This window comes from Vanessa atalanta, chromosome 15 (assembly GCF_905147765.1).
Source record: "Vanessa atalanta chromosome 15, ilVanAtal1.2, whole genome shotgun sequence".
NCBI lineage: Eukaryota > Metazoa > Arthropoda > Insecta > Lepidoptera > Nymphalidae > Vanessa > Vanessa atalanta.
The window spans coordinates 7,940,050-7,957,425 of record NC_061885.1 but is presented as its reverse complement, the minus strand read 5'-3'; the positions used below and the strand labels follow the sequence as shown (position 1 = coordinate 7,957,425).

General features: G+C 31.0%; 2 protein-coding genes across 2 annotated transcripts in view; one reads left to right on the top strand and one right to left on the bottom strand.

The window, feature by feature from the left end:
• Window positions 1–1,537: 1,537 nt before the first annotated feature.
• On the top strand, window positions 1,538–5,104 carry LOC125069211 (serine/threonine-protein kinase RIO1). The gene is made up of 4 exons (XM_047678615.1): window positions 1,538–1,739; window positions 1,963–3,114; window positions 3,610–3,811; window positions 4,423–5,104. Exons 1-4 carry the CDS (start codon window positions 1,674–1,676, stop codon window positions 4,578–4,580), a joined length of 1,578 nt encoding a protein of 525 aa, XP_047534571.1. The 5' UTR covers window positions 1,538–1,673; the 3' UTR covers window positions 4,581–5,104.
• Window positions 5,105–6,919: 1,815 nt separating this feature from the next.
• LOC125069309 (ATP-binding cassette sub-family G member 1) overlaps window positions 6,920–17,376 on the bottom strand; it is a 58,543-nt gene continuing 48,086 nt past the window's right edge. The window contains exons 6-10 of the mRNA XM_047678755.1: window positions 13,685–13,799; window positions 13,098–13,478; window positions 9,149–9,313; window positions 8,478–8,734; window positions 6,920–8,190 (exon numbers count right to left, since the gene is read on the bottom strand). Of these exons, the coding sequence (XP_047534711.1) occupies window positions 7,849–8,190; window positions 8,478–8,734; window positions 9,149–9,313; window positions 13,098–13,478; window positions 13,685–13,799 (1,260 nt within the window). The 3' untranslated portion in view covers window positions 6,920–7,848. The remainder of the gene's footprint in view (window positions 8,191–8,477; window positions 8,735–9,148; window positions 9,314–13,097; window positions 13,479–13,684; window positions 13,800–17,376) is intronic.

The window sequence follows — 17,376 nt, the reverse complement described above, 5'->3', positions numbered from 1 at the left end:
GACTAACTAATATTTTTGTGGTTAAAATTGTTAGATTCCTATACATTTGCCTATATTCTAGTACCTAGTCAAAAAGATTTTCTTTTTCGTTTCTATGATTTAAAGGTTCAAGGACGTAAACATAAACAATGGTTTGGTTGGACATACTTTTTTTATTAATTTTTTTATATCTAATAATTTAAACTTTAACGCAGGTTTTAGTTTACGCTTAATATAACCGTTTCCAATCTTTCTTAAGAAACATATTAAAAAAAATACATTTTGCAATCTGTAAAATTATCGTAAGCCTTTAATTGATTTGATGATTGACAATAATTTACCTGTTACGTTACATACGTACCATGCATACATTTTGGTTAAACTTTTTTTCTTTTGTTTTTTTTTTTTATTCAATAACTGTTTCATTTTTTATAAGTATTGTTTTTATTTCAAATTAATTCAAATCATTGGTCACTTTTCCTATTGACATTGAATTGGTTGATTCCTCAATTATGCTTCCCCTTTTCATTGTGAATATTTATTTTATTAGCCAGGTCTTTCATTACGCAAATTGAATGTCAAGGTCATTCTAGTATCTAAATGATATTTTAATTCATTATTGTCTACGATACCTACAGTTTTTTTTTATAAAAAAATCCAAAAATATCAATCTATTTTGATAGTACACTAGCGCCCGCCTCGGCTTCGCACGGGTGCAAATTATTTATAAAGAAAATGGATGTGCACTTAGGAAATATATTCATTTTAGTTCGTACCTCGGACAGGCGTACCCATGAAAACTGGTGTACACACTACTCGACTCGAGGTCGTCAAACGATTTATTTTTGGTTGCACGTTATATGAATATAGAAGATATCGACGAATCGGTGAAATAATGAATTCGAGAAAATAACCTTCGCAAATACCCTAAATATTTTTTAAATCTGTAATGTATTTATTATGATTGTTCCTTAGAAAAAATAAATGCTATTGCGGACTTGATATTTTCTGTAGGCCTACAATTATCTTGTACATTCTCTATATATAATAGTAAAGTTTGGCCAGGCCATATGTCGCAACATCCGAAAGTCGTAGTCTTTAATCAATAATTTATGTTGATCGAAGGTCGAAGTTTAAATATGTTATACAAAAAATTTACAAATTTTACATACAAACCTTTCTCGATGACCTCTTTCTATCAGTTAAAACCATATCGAATCCGTTGGTGCGTTGAAGTGATTTAAATATAAATATTTCTTTTAGCGCCATTTTCTGTGGATGGTGGTGCCCACTTACCATCAAGTGGCCCATTTGCTCGTCCGTCTACCTATATTGTAAAAAATATATATATTAAGCAAATTTACAACTACGTTCTTTAAATATTAATTTAAATGTTCATCTAAAATAATTGACACTAATCTAATACTTAAATCAATTCATAATGTTGAGAGCATGTGTATGATCATTTAAATCTTAACTTACAGGAATCAGAACATTGAATTTTGCTGTCATTGTCAAGTGTCAATTGTCAAGAAACCATAGCCAATAGCCATGTGGCCATCGAAACTTCGAAAGTTATTGCATTGTTTTGAAATAACTTCATGAACGAAAAAACTATTTGTTTAAACGTTCTATATGATATATCAATAAATAATTTATAGTTTGATGTTCTATAATTACGTTTCTTTACAAAAATGTCTGACGGTCAATTCAGTGACTATGAAGAAGATATTATATCAAAGACTGTTAAAACAGTACGGGTATGTATATTGATGTAATATTAAGCAATTAAAATACATAATTGTTTTACTTAACCTATTGTATAATAATTATAAATTTTATATACCCAAAATCAAAAATTTAAATTGAAAATGAATGGGCTTAGGCATTTATTTTTGTGGTTAAAAGTTTATTCTGCTCTAAGAAAATGTCTGTCGGAAAATCACATGTATTTGAAGATTTTAATTAATTGTTTTCATGTAGTTCGCAGAGGAACCAGAAATTAAGCAAATAAGTAGTGAAGATGATAAAGATGAACTTGACTCTGACGATTATTTCTATGATTCGGACGATGATACAAATGACACGAAGAAGAGGGATCATTTTAATCAACAAAATCCAAGTACAAAAGTTATATCATACCAGCCCAGTGAAAAACTTTTCAAAAAATATGTCAATAAAATAAATGTGGATAAATATGAGCCAATGAATGAACGCACTCAAAAGTTCATGGAACTTAACGATCGAAAATACGACAACGATCGAGTAAGAATAAAAGACAAACATGACAGAGCAACTGCCGAACAGGTCATGGATCCTCGGACAAAAATGATTTTATTTAAACTGCTCAATAGAGGTATTATAAACGAAATTAATGGATGCATTTCTACAGGCAAAGAGGCTAATGTCTACCATGCAACTTCAAAAGATGGTAGAGATTTTGCTGTTAAAATTTTTAAAACATCTATATTAGTATTTAAAGATAGAGATAAGTATGTATCTGGAGAATATCGCTTCAGGAATGGATATTGCAGGTCGAATCCTCGTAAAATGGTAAAAACTTGGGCAGAAAAAGAAATGAGGAACCTTGTGAGGCTGTACAATGCAAAATTGAATGTACCAGAACCAATTATTTTAAGGAGCCATGTATTAGTTATGACATTCATGGGTGAAAATGGCTGGCCATCACCTAAATTGAAAGATGTAGAAATATCACAGTCAACAGCACGGTCTTTATACCGGGAATGCATCACAATGATGTGGAAAATGTTTAATATTTGTAAATTGGTTCATGCCGACTTATCAGAATTTAATTTGCTTTACCATAATGGTAATGTTGTTGTTATAGATGTATCACAATCAGTGGAACATGATCATCCCCACGCCTTTGAATTTTTGAGAAAAGATTGTACTAATATTTCTGACTTCTTTAGGAAAAAGGGTGTAGCAACATTGACTGTGAAGGAATTGTTCGATTTTATAACAGATACATCTATTAATGAAAATAATTTAGAGGAATGCCTAGAAAAACTTTCAGAGAAAGTAGCATCGAGAGATTTTGAAGAAATGACAGCTCAAGAACAAATCGAAGAAGAGGCATTTAAAAATGTTTATATTCCAAAAAGGCTAACTGAGGTAAGGTACATTACAATTAACATTTTTTTTAAGTGTCAACCAAGTACTTATATCATTCATAAATTGTAATCCTGCAGACTTAAATCTACATACAGTCTACAGTTAAATACTTGTATGCAGTTTATTAAAGAGTAAATTCACCAACAATATAATATATAAATGGCAGAAGAGTAAAGCTTAACAATCCTTAGATTTACATTAACGAAAAACTCTGCAGTATTAAACACTATAAACAGTTGTTGCTTAGTATAAAAAGATATTTATAAAACCTAAATATTCCAATATGTATTGTATGTATGTATACCATCTATTCCGAATCCATAATGAATACCATGGATTATTTTAGATCCAATTAGGTCATTTCAATTCAAGATCAAAGTTGTTTATTTCTTCTGCTCTTAAAGATAAACCTTACTTATAGTAACTTAACTTAACTTCTTATTAGTTATTTAAAGGTTGTATACAAATTTTAAATAATAATTATCAATTCAATAGGTAATCAATTATGAAAGGGATATTACCAAAGCAAAGAAAGGAGAAACAGCTGACTTAATATACAAGAAAATAGCAGGTTTCAATGAAGATTTTACTGGAACTGTGAACAAACCAGATATTTTGCAAGATGATGAATTATCTGGTACTGGTTCAGAATATAGTTCAGATGATGATGACAATGATGAAGACGATGATGATGCTAGTAAGTTATTAGTTTATTATTTGAAAATTATTTCATTATGAAGTAGATCTTGATCTGGCGTTCCCTTAATTATATGCCATCATACACATATAAAAAAATCTAGATTTAGAGCAACTAGTCACACACACATAAATACATTCACACCTGCATACATACATAAACACAATCAGCATTTAACAATATTTGTCAGCTAATTTATATATTTGCATAATTTGCATTTATATCTGTGATATAGGATTTTGCAAAAATTATAAACCCTTTTTCATAATACACAAGCAACATTGGTTTCCCATGGGTGCAATTTATTAATAACAAAAAAAGGTAAAATTTTAAAGGTAACTTTGAGTGATATACTATTTTATATCAGTGACGTGACTGAGTTTGTTCGTACAAAATACCTCTACCGAATCTACTTACAGAATGAGCAATAGTAAAGAATAATTTACTACTTCTCTTGTTAAAGTTTTAATCTATTCCATCCTCAATAATAACCGTGTTTGACTGAGTAAAATTAATTATAAATATATATAATTTATAATATTAGTAAAATTAAGTGATTGATTTTTGCTCACCAAGTATTCACTTTAAAAATATTTTTATTATTATTTCAGAAACGAAATTCAAAAACAGCGCTCGACCAAGGGACGAGTCACCAAACAGTAAGAAAGCAAGAAAGAAGGCTGTTAAAGAAGAGAAGGCTGAGAAAAGAAAAACTAAAACCAAGAAACACATTAAAAAGAAAAGGGACAAAGGTGCTTGTAAGAAATAACGAAAATATTGCAATATATATGTATATGAATAAAAATATCTACAAATCAATAGTCTTCCTAACTGGTAACATACATTTGTTTTAACTCATGTCCGGCCGCTGAGAGAATGATTTTCTAACACACAATTGTCAGTGTGATCTAATGGATGGCGTAACTTTGAAAACAAAGGATATCATTGAAAGCTATATAATTATGTCAACATACAATATATGTTTTGGTTTTGCAATAAATTTAATTTTAATGAAATAAGAAAACAATTATATATTTTTTAGATCCATTGCTGGATTACAAGATTATATCAACTGTTGATTTTTGTAATGTATCACTCCTGTGTCATGAATCGTAACAAATAGACAGACACGCAAAAAACCATTATTTTTCAACTTTACATCAGCAATGAACCTCAGTCAGTCAAATTAATAATTGATCGTATATAGATAAATGTGAAGTATGTACCTTTATAATTTATCATCATTACATAGTATAAAACAAAGTCGCTTACCGCTGTCTGTCCCTGTGTATGCTTAGGTCTTTAAAATAACACAACGGATTTTGTTGCGGTTTTTTTTAATAGATAGATGGATTAAGAGGAAGGCTTATATGTATAATAGATGCACAATAGTAGTAGTAGAGAAACACTGATAATTTTAGAGCTTTGTAAAGTGATGTCATGAATAAACACATTTTTTTGCGTTTCCATTGCAAATGCTGGCTTAACCCCTCAAGATAGATCAAAATAATGTACTACAGTATTGTAAAACTTAAAAAAGTCTATCTCTTAGAGATAACCCACAATAACTTTATTATCCTTTACTTTTTAAGAGAAATAATGGCTTATTTACGAAGAGATTTTAAGCAATCACCATTAATTCTTATACAATTAAGTACATTAAATATTGTGCATTTAATATAGATCAGTATGGCCCTTTAAAGCATGTAATTTAAATGAATATTTTCGAAGATTACAGATTTAAAACGCAGGGACATAGCGGCTTGTATTGTCTAATGACTGAAAAACTGTGAACGTTGTAAGACATTCTGTAGTATATTTAGTATCAGCATTGCACCCGTACGAAGCCGGGGCGGGTCGCTAGTATTGTATAAAATAATGTCAAATTGTCACTAATTTCCAAGCTACATATTGGTTTTGATGGCCTTGATTATAAACTAAGATATATTTTTCTATAGTCCATTCCACAAATCGCGCTCCTAGGGAACAAATTACTTTCATCTCGGTCGATGCGTACGGCTCAGAAGCGAGACTAATCCTAAGAAATGTATTGTGACAATGGGCAATTTTCTTTAGAAGTCGTCTCATGGATTGGGCTACATGACGGTACATCGTTACTTAAAGTAATACCACGAAATAAATCACTGAATATTCCCGTCTGAGACTGTGACCTTGAAAGTAAGCTAGGAATAAAATTAAATTTATTTGAGAAATTTGTAATTTATATCTAGTTAGTGTCAAGTGAAGTGTTTGAAAAACGTGAAAGTGTTACACACAAACTAAATTTCGCATTTATAATAATAGTTAGGATAAGCTTAGTGTAATAATTATTGTTCATGAACCATTGATTGGCTGATTATTGTGTGTTCATTGCTTATGTCGATTATTTTAATAAAAAAAATATATCCTGTGATTGTTTGTCAATTAAACAATTTAACTTGCAAATAATCCCGTTTATGTTTAATACATTAAGTGTACAGAGCAGAATTGTTTTGTTATATTCCTTTCATTAATTCTACAAATCATTACATTTCAAAGTAATCAACTATTTGATTTGTTACCTTTCTGTTCTTGTTTCGTTAAAATAAAGGGTGTTAAGATATTTTTCTGTTAAGATATTTGTCTGTAAATAGGAGTAGGTTTAATGTAATAAAAATATTTTATATATTTGAATAATTTGTTTAATTTATAAAAATAGAAAAGTATTTACACATTCTGTTTATAAATAACAATACAACTTGCAATAATAATAAAAACTTAAAATAAGTACTATAATAATGCTACACTTATTCTCCTATTAAGTAATACTTAATAATAAAATATTGTTATTCTTCTGGAATCAAAATAATAGGTAATTTAGGATTTAGTGTTTAAAACCTTTACCTAATGTTGTTTATTGGCCCCACCCTACAGATAGGAGTGAAAAGGTAAAGTTGGTTCTATTAAAATCCACTTTAAAATAGAATTGAATAAATATTTAATGAATTTCAAATATATTCAAATGGATAAAATAAATATATTTCCAGTATAGAGTTGAATTTTAATTGAATGCCATAATATGAGACAAGACTCATGAGTATAACCATTGAAGTTCAAATTAAAAAAAAATTAAATACATATTTTGACAGGTTATTATAAGTTATCCTTTCATTTGGTGTCAATATAAATGTAAAAATCCATCACACATTTTATAAATAGAATATTAATTAAAAACGCCGGCAGTGAGTAAGTACATGAATTTAACATAATTGACGAGCAAAAGCAACGAATTCAGGTCAATATAATGACCTATTAAGTACTCAACCGATAGGTGTCCAAAAAATAGACGTTTTTATGTACGGAACTTGGTTCAAAACGTCGCAACGTACCTATCCATGTGAAGTCGATAATATGGACAGTGGATAATATTAAATTTAATAACGTAATCACTCTCCATATGACTTAAGTATACCAAATATCCAATGCATACCAATAAAAAATATTATGGTGTTGTATGTGTGTATTATGGTGTGGTCGCATTTGTTGCTCATATATTTGTTCTGCAAGTTTTTATTACTACGTAGGTATATGTACAACGAAAAACAACGAAAATGGAATAATTTTTTTATAAATCGAATTTTGGATCTTTTGGACGCATGGTACGGAAAAAAGAAGCAGAATTACCATACTCGTACATAAACTCATCACACCCGTGTGTACCTTCATATACCCAAAAAATATCTCACACGACCTCATAAAAAAAAATGAACTATTAGAAAAACTTCCAATTGAGTTTAATATTTCCTGTTGTGTGCATATATATATTTTTAAATTATAACTGGATAAGCTATTCCAACAGCTCGATGTTCACTTGGACCAAATCTATTATTATTTCGTTTTAACAATCATAAAAAATCTTTGGCGAGATATATTCCCTATAACAGAATACATTTCAAACATTAAATAAATCTATCACATAGAACAGTTTGTACTGACGTCCCATCAGATTATGACGTAAATAAATACACATCCCACTAAATTACGTTAGTATTTGTGAATCACGTCGCAAAGCGATATCTGAGCCCCATATAACAGAGGAATCTTACAGATACCATGATGCTTACCATGATGAGAATTTCTAGCCAAACTGAACTGTTTTCTATATCTAGATACTGCTTCAAAACGTCTGGTTTAGCGAAATGGCAGTACACGTCGGTACATTCCAGTGGTTTTCTACCAAAGCCAAAAACGGTAAGTACCATAGCGACCACACCACATCTGATGAAGGAAGTTTTCATGATAATGTTCATGAGGAGGGGGATCCTGTGGGCGAAGTCGAAGCCGTAGATGGCAAGACCAAGGAATGGTGCGATGGCAGCTGGGCCGATTGCGCAGCCATTCTGAAATTATACATAATACTTATTTTAAATCATCTGATCACATGACTTCGTAAAATAATATATTATATTAATTAAAGCGTTAAAATTTCACAATATGTTAGGATTGTCACTCAAATATTTTTTTTATAAAAGTATTCTTTTTCGAACTTAACCATCTAATTATTATTTTTTTAAATTTTTTTTTTGATTTTATTACAAAAATGCATTTATTATCTATAACAAAATCTTCTTTTTTTTCAATGGATATTTTTCAATTGAGATTGCTTTTTATAAAAAAAATAACTTACCCTCACGCTAAAAACTGATCCAATTGCCATTCCAAGTCCCTCAGACACTAAAGAAACAGTGTTGCCAACGATACAGAAAACTATAAATCTGGCAGCACTAAAGGGAACTCCCACCATGAAAAATACGATCGTACAAAATATCATGTTTAAGGTAACTTGGACTGGCAATTTCGACACCGTCAATGCAGCATAATACGGTAAGAGGCTGTACCAACTGTTGAAATGTTCTTTCTTCACTAGTTTAACTTCCTCAGGATCTAAAAAGAAGATTATATGATATTATTGACATATTTATTAAATTAGTAATAAGTATATTATTATTCCCGTCATAGATACGAAGGTGCGAAATTGACATATTATCTGTTTTATAGAAGATTCAGCCTGGATTACAAATTTGAAAATTATTTAAATGCAAATAGTTGTAACCTGACCTTGTTGTTGACCTTGAACATAAGTCGATACACGTAATATATTATAATAATTTTATTTTTCTACAAATAAAAACAAATAAGTGAACCAGAATAAACACTCTTCCAATATGGCTTCTGGCAGAGACATATTATTATGACATAACGTTATTGTCTATGGTCAATAGTGACCACTTAAAATAAAGTGCACATTTGGCTATCTAACTTATATAAAAATAAGTGAAGTAGAACGTGATTACTCACATACAAGCACTGGTACCATGATTTGCGTATACGAGAAGAATATCACAAGACCAACACACATCTTCAAGTGGTTAAACATCTGGGTGCCGTCGTTGGCCGTGCCGAAGAAACACAGGCCTATTAACACAGCGCACATCACGTGGTGTATGGTTTGGATCCATAAAGCTAGAATAAAGTGTAAAAGTTAAAACAGTACCTATAAGACGAATACAACTAGAACTTATCATTTATTATAAACTTATATACATGGTGGTAGGCTTAGTGCAAGCCCGACTGGGTCGGTACAACCCAATCATTAAATATTTAACTACAAGTAAATTGCACAAAACATCTTAGCTCACAAGGCTGGTGGCGCAATGGCAATGTAAGAAACGATAGAAATATCATCAACTTATCAGTCCTCCCCCTACCAATCTCATAAAAGAAAACTTCGACACCGTAGTAAGTTAGTGTTTGAGAATTAATGATCCTTTTCCCTCACGCCAACCACTTTTTCTATTATATTTTTTATGAAATAAACTACGTTTCATTAACATGTACTATGTAATTTAATTGGTGGAGAAATAACTACTAAATTACCAACCGATTCTTCTCGGTAGAATCTGCATTTCGAACCAGTAGCAGCTTTAAAGTAGCTTTAAATTTAATATACTAAAAGCACTTTTTAATTTTTATTTAATCTGTGTATTACTGTTGTACCTAATGGCCTAATAAACAAACCGTAAACTAAGGATCGAAAGTATTTATTAGAACCTACTTGAATAAAGTAAATTTGATTTTTATCTAAATATCCAATATACAAACATACTATAATTAATCTATCCTTAAAGTTTATACCCGTAACTAATTATACCCGTGCAAGTTGTGGGTTGCCTGTGTAAAAAATATATAGAGCGTACAGAAATGTAGACCAATTAATTACAACACTAAATTGAGTGTGAAATAAATGTTTTGTTAGAAAATACACTATTGAATATATATCTTGATTTGAATATAATATCGTAGGTAATGTAAAATAACAATAGTAATAATGGATCAAATCCAGGAAAGTACCATGTCTATCACAATCTACCAGCGTTGGAATAGGTCCCATACCTTCTCAGAGATTGCTTTAGTCAAGTATTGGATTTATTGCATGTTATTCCTTTACTCTACTTAATAAATAAAATAATAAAATAATCTAAGTCAATGTTTGTCAACAAACAATAGCCATCATGACACATCGTGACAGAAAGATCCTACTATTGCTTTTATTGAGTCACAATGAATCACAGAAATTAATTCAGTGAACACGACGAGCTGCATATGAATTGCTCTGTTATCTTTTATTCGCTCAACTGTTTCCAAGGAATTTAAACCGCAGAATTGATCATGCCTTATTGGAAAATGGTGGTGATCAATTGATCAGATTATCTTACTCTGCTCGATTGAATTTCCTTTTTAATTTCCTTTTTAATATGAGATCAAAGAAAGAACGAACGAAATAGCTCTCGCTATATATTACTTACTAAACCGCTGAACCTGCAGCTTTACCTGCGCGAAATTTATAAAACACAAACTTTTAACCCCCGTTTTACCCCCTTAGGGGTGAAATTTCGTAAAATCCGTAAGAACGGATTCCGCTAAGAAGCGGAGGTCTACACCCTATAAAGAACCTACCTGCCAAATTTCAAGTTTGTAAGTGTTATTGTTTCTAAGATTTCGAGATTAATCAGTGAGCGGTATTTTGCTTTTATATATATAGAAGATTAACGAATAGACACAATTAAATAAATTAACAACTAGTGAAAATAATTAAATGACAAGGATTTATTCATTATTATTATTAAGCATCCCGTGTGAATTATAACCATATCAAAGTAAAAGTTTAAATAACGTTTTATAAAATCGTATTACGAGTATAATAGAAAGAGAGAAACAAAAAGAGGGATTTTAAATTAACATGGTTATTTTTATTACTAACAGTATTTAAAACGGGATATTTACCATGTTTTTTATTTTTTTATTTGCAAACTGCAAACGTCTCGTGAACAAGACATTCGTAGATAATGTCGAAATATCGAGCTCCACCAAATAAAAATAAAAAACTAGGTAAATATCCCGTTTTAAATACTGTTAGTAAAAAAGAGGCATTTTGCTCGTTCACTCTGCTGTAAGCCTTAATAATTAATATAATTTAATAATTATTAATAAATCTTTAAAAAACGTTCATATATAAATGAGAATGCAATGCTTTTATAGTGGCTTCATATTTATTGCACAAAACGCAACAACCTTCAATAAAAAATACGATCTAATTGTTAAAACATAAAACACAAAGAGGTACTTAAATCGTATTGTTAACTAGTTTTTGCACTTTATTGAATTAAAAATATGTATATTATGAGCCAGGTAAATTATCTTAAAACATTAACAGAAAAAATTAAACACCAACAAAAATGTTTTAGAATGGAAATACTTTTTATGACGAGTGAATGAAAGTTCATTCACTCGTCATAAAAAGTATTATATTAAGTAATAACTCAAACGCAAGATCAATTTTATTATTCTAATAGTTGTTTTGGTATGATATTTGAAACGATGTAATATTTAGTGATGGTGAATGTTATATTTCAAAAAAGTTAAAAGAGGAACAAAGTATTTATTTGCAATTTAAGAGTCAATAGCACAATGGTTTAAATTCCTATTAGCGATGTAATAAGTCACTGGTTCGATCCTAACCCCTTGGGCTTTGTAATCCTCACTCCGAGCACAAGCTGTACCTAAGCTTAATTGATAAATTGGAATATTAGTAATTCCTTGTTACACGTCTTTAAAAAAAACGCATAAATAAATAAATCAATTCGTAGAAAAATAGTGGACGTGCTGCAGATTTTTATGACATAACTACATGTTCGGTTTCATTCACGTTATATTATGTCATACTTCTGAGAATGAGAGAATTATATGTGCTGTGATATGTCTTTGTGTGCTGTCTATTTTACAAGTAGCCGTGGTTGAAATCAGTCAGAAAGACATTTTTACTTATTTATAAATATTGTCCTCAGAGCCGATTCAAGCTATGCGGGGGTCTTTGGGCACCCATGAATTTGGGGCCCTTTTGATAGATATTTACTACCATGTACAAATAATTTGCTTATAGCCAGGCCCTAAGTATAGTTTCAAATAAACGGTGCGGTAATTTTCGTAAATTCGTAGGAATCTGATTGGTTGTACAATCTTATGTCAATTTTATAGTACATCTATTTCTATCATGAAGAGCACGTCTATCTACTTTTAATAGCGACTTTTTTTTACGTTATAGAGGGCAAACGAGCAGGAGGCTCACCTGATGGAAAGTGATTACCACCGCCCATGGACATCCGCAACACCAGGGGGGTTGCAGGTGCGTTGCTGGCCTTTAAACTTACTATTGACTGTCGTCAATAGCCGTTTTTGATAAATATATTAGTTATTTCTTACAAATATATATTTTTCGAAAATCTACATAGCAGTCCACGTGAGCACAAACGTGTGAAGGAAGGTGTTGGGCCCTCTCAGGATCGGGACCTGGGCACTTGCCCCATGTGCCCTATGGTGAAGACGGTAATGATTGTCTTTATAATGTTTATAATGTTGTCAACGTTTCAGAACTGGAATTATTATGTATGTATTTCGTTTATGTTCCTCAGAGTTTTAGCTTATTATACCAACGTAGCTATGACCATAGAAAATATATCTATCTATCTATATATATATATATATATATTATATAAGTTTAAGTAATATTAAAGGTCTTAGACGTTTGTACAAATTGCAAATATTTTGATTAGTAACTTTAGACAAATTTACAATACAATAATTGAATAAATACTGGTTTAAACTATAATTTGTAATTACCACGAAAACCTTAAGCAAAGTCCAGACGGTCGAGGCGATTACTTAGTTAGGTGTATATGTCAAAGCTTACCTTGTCTATTTCTTGATATTTGTAACAACATTCGACGCAGAAGTATCGAAAACTGTTGGAAATACGTCGTAGGGTATTGATGTGTCGATTCCTGTATTTTCATCCAAGCCAATGACGAATCGTCTCTCGATATTTGATCCAATGACGTCGTCGAATTACTTATCTCATTTAACTGTTTCACTTTAAAAGTACATTTATCATTCGATAAAACGATTTCCGTCTCACCAGACTCGTCTTCGATTTGATAACAGATTTTCAGCTGCATGTTGTTGATTGGTTCGTTTATAGTTGTGTCCATTTTAGTTGATTTATAAATGCGCCCGTTTAATATTTCATCGCACAACATCTTTGTGTTATGTGGGTTTTCTGTTACTTCGATAACTGAAAATATAAAAAAGTAGGTTACGACTCTCTTAAGAATGGGATTGGATCTGAATGGAGCTTGAAAATTTAAAGGAAATTTCGATTTACAAAGGATGACCAACGCTCGTAGAGGATAGATGCACTTCAGGTCGCTACAAAATACAATAATGCATTTTTATGTTTACATTACTTAATATCAATATACCTTGAATTGGAATACGTACTGAAATCTGCTGGGTTATGATGTCTTGGACAGGGTAAGCCGACGCTGCTTAAATATGGTACCATAGCGTCTGTGTCGCCCTGGTAAATACAACGCCCATCAGCTAATACGTATACCTAAAAATTTGAAATAGGCACAATAATATTATTGATGTAAAAGAGATAGCAAAATATTGAACATTAACTTATCAGCTTAAACGATAGAACCTACGCTACGAATAGTTCGCGACGACATCTATGCTATTATTATAAATGCGAAAGTAACACTGTCTGTCTGTATGTTTATTGCTCTTCGTAAATCGAATTTGATAAAATTTTGTATGAAGCTAACATGAGCTCTAAGGAAGGACATAGACACCTGACGGCCAATCCCAACAGCGCAAGCGAAGTTGCGGGCTACAAGTCTCTTATACACAGGAGGTCATTGATGACCAACAGTATTAACGCTTACCAAAATAAATAATATTAATTTAACAAAAACATCAACAGTACAATTTGTTTAAGCCTAGTGATGTTCTCTTATATCTTATGCCTAGCTTGTACGATATGCTGACTGTGTTCCTTACAACGCACAATTTGGTTTAATTATACAGCATATAATCCATTGTTTCTTAATTGAAACCCACACTAATAAATAATTTCTCTTAAAGTGACTTAAAGCTGAGTATTGCGCACTTTCTCAATCGTCAACTACATCGATTCGACCCGATGAAAGTCTTGTTCTGTTAACACCACACAAATAGGTACGTTATGCTTTAAGAATAATTAATTATCGGGATCAAAAAAATGTATTACGCCGAAAATGCACAAACACGTACAAATATTTCTTAAATTAGCGCTTGCGTTGCATCGGGTAGTGTTAATTATACAATAAAATATAACACATAATTCATTTGTATTTCTTTAAATACAATAATTGATTTAAATAAAATATACGTTATCGTGACCCTTGTGTTATTATAATTATGTAAATCTTATTAACAAAAGGCAACCATTAATTATCTTCGATCTAACACGAACAGGTTATTATGATTTTATTAATATATTCTTTCAGAGGTGATATAACCCATTGGTTTGAACATGTCAATCTTAGCCGACGATCTTGGAATCGAATTCAAGCAACAGTTTTCAAATGCTTCATTTGTATATAATTCATGTCGTGTTTAGCGATAAAGGAAAACACCGTAAGAAATGTTGTATATGTCAGATCATATAATGCCATATTGTTCACCTGCAGTGGAGCAGCGTTACGGGATAAGCTCTTGTATCCCGCTTAAATGACTCTGGCCAAAAACGATATTTACGGTTCGCTAAATTTATATTCATAAGCTTCCAATGACTTATATTAACTTTTTCAATAGCTTCATATACAGTAAATACGTGATAGTAGGATAATAGTTTAGAAGGGTCCCACTGTTGAGCTATGGCCATTCCTCCGTCAGAGGATAGATAGATAACGTGTGGATATCACATGTGGCAGATTTTAATTCAACACATGCAGATTTCCTGGTCAAGTATTATTTTATTTTTTTAATAAATATATTATACATGTTAAATTTGTGTTTATAATATATTTATATTATAAACAGGCATTAAGCTTGACACAATACAATTTTTGGTTAAAAAAACCGCTATATGTGGATTGAAATCCATAGGTATATAAGTATCCCTTAACAATTTCACTTATATCCAAGATAAACATGAATGTAATAGATGTTTTTGTAGGTGAAAAATTCAATTTCAATTTATCCATCAATGAAACACAGGCTTTACAAGTTATTATTAATCATTCTTACTATTCGGTCATGGAGGGTCAATAGGTTGATTCTGTTCGGGAGACAAGCATAGGCTAGTGACGACCATCAAGTAATACGCTCAATAATATGATTGACCATTATGAAAACAATCTAAGTTAATATTAATATTAAACTCATAATAAATCTCTCGTTTAATGTTAAGTAAATTGATTATTTATTTATACAGCGTTGATGTTAAGCTGAACATATATAACATTATAATTTTAATTAATTTCAAATCACGATTCTTAAATAATATTAATGCTAACTATTAAGCATTAAACATTATATAGGGAATCTCACACATTGGCAAAATAATAATAATAATCCAAATACTTTAAGATTAATAAATTTCCAATAATAAGTAAGGTATTACAGATTTAATAAAGTTCCGCCAAAACATCAACAGAACGACAAATATTTAAATCAAAATGTTCTAATGTTCACTCCTTACAAGGCTAATGCAAGTCTGTCGAGGTAGGTACCACCCAGTCATCTGGTATTCCAATATGTCAAATAGTAATACTTAGTTGGGTTGTGGTTGTAAGGCTGAGTGAGCCAAAGGTAACTACAGCCAGGTAACAATTGACTTAACATCTTAGCTCCTAAGGTTGGTGGCGCATGGATAATAGAAGGAATCGTTAATCTAGACAAGCGGCAGCGTGTCAGTCAAGTTCAAGTAACGGAACTGGCGAGCAGCACCGTGTATAATATTACGCGAACCATTTGGAGCCACTTTTGACCTCCTCATAACATAAAAACAATAGTTTTTGACTTATGAGACATGACAGACAGACCTTAGGCTATAATATATTATCCTAAGTTATAAGAAGAAATGATATTTTATGTAGTTATAAATAAATTTCAGTAAGGACCATTGAACTTGGCACCCATTTAGATCTCACTTCTTTTATCATTGAAGTCAACAATATATTTTTATTTTTGTATATATCATTGGACTTGGCTCTCATTTTAACATTTATGTTTTTGATGGGATATTTCTTATTGTTTCAATGTCAGTGATCGGGAGTGACTTGTCACTTTGTGGCCCATATACAACTCTTCCTACCTATTACATACATAAATATATTTTCTCCATCAAATTAAAGTTGACTAGAAAAAATATTTTGCCTTAATGCAAAGCTAGGCAAGGTTTGAATAATTTGCGCAAATAAATAAATGAGAAGTAAGTTAATAAAGTAATGGACACTTATTCAGTTGATTTACTTCCAAGCAGCCGTACTTCGTTTGTATTGCAATGTTCCAGCTCCGACGATAAATAAGCCATTGTCTACAGACTCCAATGTCATACGCATACAATGGGCAGCCCACTACCATGTTATTCTTTCTCTTTAATCTAAATAAAATAATTAAATTCTAGTCATTAAAATCTATAAACGTATAAAACATTGCACAAAATTTTGCAATAAACTTTTACAGTCGATCGTTAAATATTATTATTATTGTTTTGAATTATTTATTGCATTAAAATGTAGATTAAATGTAGTAAATTATTCATTATGATATGACGATAGTGTAAAAACTATGTCATAAACAATATTTGCAATAAGTGTAATAATACTTTATTACATGCACCAGCTTATGATGTCTTTGCAAAAAAAATTAACACAATTCATCGATACGCGGCTCATAAAGAACTTTTGAATCGTCATGTTATACCGTTAAATTAAATATAAAACTAACACGAGCCACCGATTTGGGAAAAAATCTACCGAGAAGAACCGACAAGAACCACTGGAGTTACTTGGGCAAACCTCAAAGGCGCATGCATGTGTTTATCTCTTCACCGTTTAGCAACTCACTCTAATGGGGTAAAAACCAAGACGATCGAAGAGAAATCACTAAATTACACGAACGAAGACAAACAAACAACACTG